Source organism: Tetrahymena thermophila (assembly GCF_000189635.1).
Source record: "Tetrahymena thermophila SB210 genomic scaffold scf_8254798, whole genome shotgun sequence".
Taxonomy (NCBI): Eukaryota; Ciliophora; class Oligohymenophorea; order Hymenostomatida; family Tetrahymenidae; genus Tetrahymena; species Tetrahymena thermophila.
In genome coordinates this window covers 458,200-461,706 of record NW_002476554.1, presented here as the reverse complement: position 1 = coordinate 461,706, position 3,507 = coordinate 458,200, and the positions used below count along the sequence as shown (strand labels likewise).

Below are 3,507 nucleotides of genomic sequence, written 5' to 3'. Positions count from 1 at the left end.
CCCCCCCCCCCCCCCCCCCCTTACTATAAGACCCCTTTGATAAAATTTTCAAAATTTATTTTTTTCAAAAAAAATGACATGTTATAAGAATATACAGTATCTTTTATTTGAAATTTTACATTTTGTGAGTTAAAGCTTTCTAAAAACTAAAAAATAAAGCTGTTTTAAGCTTATTTAGCTGTATTTATTATGCTATTAAGATATATTACATTTCACCTTTTGTAAATTAAATAGGCATTTCACTCTATTTTTATTTGATTTTAAATTCAATAAAAGCAAATATTGTAATAAATAAAACTATTATAAAAAATAAATAATGTAATTTAAAATTATAAATTTAGGGTTTATTCATGAATTTAATTCTCGCATCTCATATCGCTAATTCTATTATAAAAAAAATAATTTGTTGAAAAACTAAGATAAATTTTAGATATTATTATTTGCAATTAATTTACTAATATTAAAAAACTTTTAACCTTAAGATGGGCTATAAATTTATTTATTTATTCCTTTTTATTAGTCTTTAATCTTTTCAATCAGTCAGTCAGTCCTTACTTTAAAAACTATCCAATGATTTATTTAATAACTTTAGCCAAAAATTAATTTATTCATTAAATTGAATTTGATTTCGATTTTGAGGATATTTGATAATCAAGCTTTATTTAGAATTTATTAAATATGTCAAATAGATTTAATTATTTAAAAAGAAAATTAATCATTAAAATCTTTTTAATTTTCAAAGAAGAATTGATCTATTAAGATTTACTTTTGATTTAGAAAAATAGATTACTTGGAATGGCTGGCTGTATTTCCATAGATTTAGTATGAAAATATTCATTAAATGTAATTTTAATCATAGCTATTTCTTAAGGATAACTTTTTAGCTTTAGCATAAGCACAGCTTTTATAAAAAAATAATTTAAATATTTTTATTTATATTTAAATAAATAAACAAAAGTAATATATCTAATGTAATGTAATCTTATTTCTTCTGAAGTAAAGTTTTTAGATAAATATCTTTCTTTCATTGAAAAAAAATTTAATTTGATATTTTGTCATCTTTCAACGAATGCGTAGCTAATTTATGATATTAAAAATTAAATAATAGATCAACTAAATATTTTAAATATAAAATTTATCGCATTTAAAATAAATTTATATTAAATAAAATTATATAAAAAAGTATTTTTTATCAAAAATATTATTTTATTAGTTTAAATATTTCTGTATTAGTGATAGAATAATTTATAAATTCAAATTTTGAAAAAAGGATTGAATATGAAATTAAAATATGATAATTAAAGTAAATTTAGTTTTTGAATTGTGATTGTTTGGTTTACATAATTTTTGAAATAAAATAAATAAGTATTATCCATTCCTTCTATTTGTGATTACAGAAATTTCAATGAATAAATTCAAATTAATTATTGCTTGCTCTTAAACCCCATAAACTTAATATCAAATATTTAAAATATCTTTTTTTGAGTATCTTTACAGAGACCTAAACTTAATTTAATAAGATATAAAAGGGAAATCAAATAATTAGTTTTGTTAATTTAAATATCAAAATGCTTTTTAGTTTCGATTATCAACTAAAAAAATGTAATTACTAGATATTTATGTATCCATGAAATATATCAATTTTAAAATAAAATATTTTGGAGTTAGCGAATTTACCATTTTATTAAATTTTTCTCATTTTATAAAAGCATTATAAAAACTAATTTTATTTTAATTATTAACAAATTATAAAAATTAATACACAAAAGAAGGTAATATTTTTAGCTTTTTTATTAAGAAGCAAATTTAAGTCATCTTGATGGAAACATTTATATTTTTTATTTTATATTTCGTTAAACAAAAGTAATTAATTTGTGAATAGATCATTATTTTATTTTTAGAATTAATATTTGAGATTAATTAAAAAATACAAACAAAACTTAATAAAGAAAAAAGGTAAGAGAAAAGTTATAAAAGCTAACTAAAATATGCTACTTTTTATCATTTTGATTTTAAATATTACTATGATTATTGGATTTTCCTGTTCAAATGATCCTAATTGCATAAGATGTTTTGAGAGTGGATGTTCAGCTTGTGCAGATAACTATTTTTTAAATTCTTCAAAGTAATGTGAAAAATGTTTTGATCCTAATTGTGTTAGTTGTAAAGGAAAACGTTAGATAGATTGCTGGGCTTGTGGTTATGAAAAGCGATATCTTTTAGAAGAGGATTCTTCTTGTACTGATTGTAATTTAGATGGATATTATAAAAAAGTTTAATTTTGTTTGAAATGCCTTCCTTAATGCAAAAATTGTAAAGAAAATAATTATCTTTGTACTTCTTGTGAATCTGGTTATTTTTTTAATGAATATACTTGTTTTAAGTGCATTCCTAACTGCCAAAATTGTAATAATGCAATCACTTGTTAATTATGTCAATCAGGTTATTTTTTGAAAGGATATTCTTGTATTGAATGCATTCCTAACTGCCAAAATTGTAATAATGAAACCACTTGTGAATTATGTTAATCTGGTTATCATATTCATGAATAAACCAACTAGTGTGTTATTTGTTCATAATAGTCAGGATATTACATTTCTGGCAAATATTGTAAATAATGTAATGTAGCTTGTAAAGAATGCTCAGGACCTACTGATTTAGATTGTACTATATGTAATTAATTTTATTTCCAAATCGATAAAACTACAAAACGTTGTTAAATTTGTCCTAATAACTCATATCTAAGCTCCTCTAAGTAAAATTGTTAAATATGTAATTATTAATGCTCTCTATGTGATAATATAGCTTTAAGTTATAGTATGCTTACTAAAAATTAAAGCTAAGATTCCAATTAAAATTATTGCTTAGTATGCAGCTGTTAGTAATGCGAAAGTGGACACATATTATTTAATTAAAAATAATGTACATAGAGCTGTGAATCTGTAGGTAGTAACTATATTTATGATTCTTTAACAAACACCTGTACATGTTAATAAGGGTATAATTATCTTGTTAGAAATCCTTATAAAAATAATTTCGATTGCTCAAACGGTAAAGGCTATGGATACTTCTGTGATTCTCATAACATCTGCTTCTAGTGCAGCTAAAACTGTAGTTCCTGTACCGATATTCAAACATGCATAAAATGTAATGAAGGAAGTTATTTATGGCAGAATGCTTGTTCATAAAACTGTTTTCCAGATTTAAATATTTTCCCCAATACTTAAAAAGGAATATGTGAGTGCCCTGAAGGATATAACTTAGAGTATCTTAAAAGTCCTGTTTAGGGATAAAGTATGATTTGTTAGCTTCCCTTAGCCATTTAGTGTATAAATATCTATAATTATCTAGCTTAAAGCAATGATGTAACTCTTCCAACAGATTTTAGTGATAATCTAATTGTTATTACTTATAATCGAAAATTAACTACTGAAGAATTTTCCTCGTTTTAATTTTTAATAGATGAAGGAATATTGAATTTAGGTAGTTAATATAGTATCAATTCTA

At 22.2% G+C, this 3,507-nt stretch overlaps 2 protein-coding genes across 2 annotated transcripts in view; one reads left to right on the top strand and one right to left on the bottom strand. All coding sequences in view use genetic code 6, as the record gives it.

Moving 5' to 3' along the window:
- TTHERM_000176927 (hypothetical protein) overlaps positions 1 to 121 on the bottom strand; it is a gene marked incomplete at both ends in the record, with an annotated part of 365 nt that extends 244 nt beyond the window's left edge. Inside the window, 2 exons of the mRNA XM_012795801.1 lie at positions 1 to 34; positions 96 to 121. The exon at positions 1 to 34 is cut by the window's left edge and continues 134 nt beyond it. Coding sequence (XP_012651255.1) covers positions 1 to 34; positions 96 to 121 — 60 coding nt within the window. The remainder of the gene's footprint in view (positions 35 to 95) is intronic.
- Positions 122 to 2,024: 1,903 nt separating this feature from the next.
- Positions 2,025 to 3,300, top strand: TTHERM_00176920 (hypothetical protein; the record flags this gene model as incomplete). The annotated part of the gene is made up of 2 exons (XM_001008755.3): positions 2,025 to 2,673; positions 2,840 to 3,300. The coding sequence occupies 2 exons, from the start codon at positions 2,025 to 2,027 to the stop codon at positions 3,298 to 3,300; spliced, it is 1,110 nt and encodes a 369-aa protein (XP_001008755.3).
- Between the last annotated feature and the right edge of the window lie 207 nt (positions 3,301 to 3,507).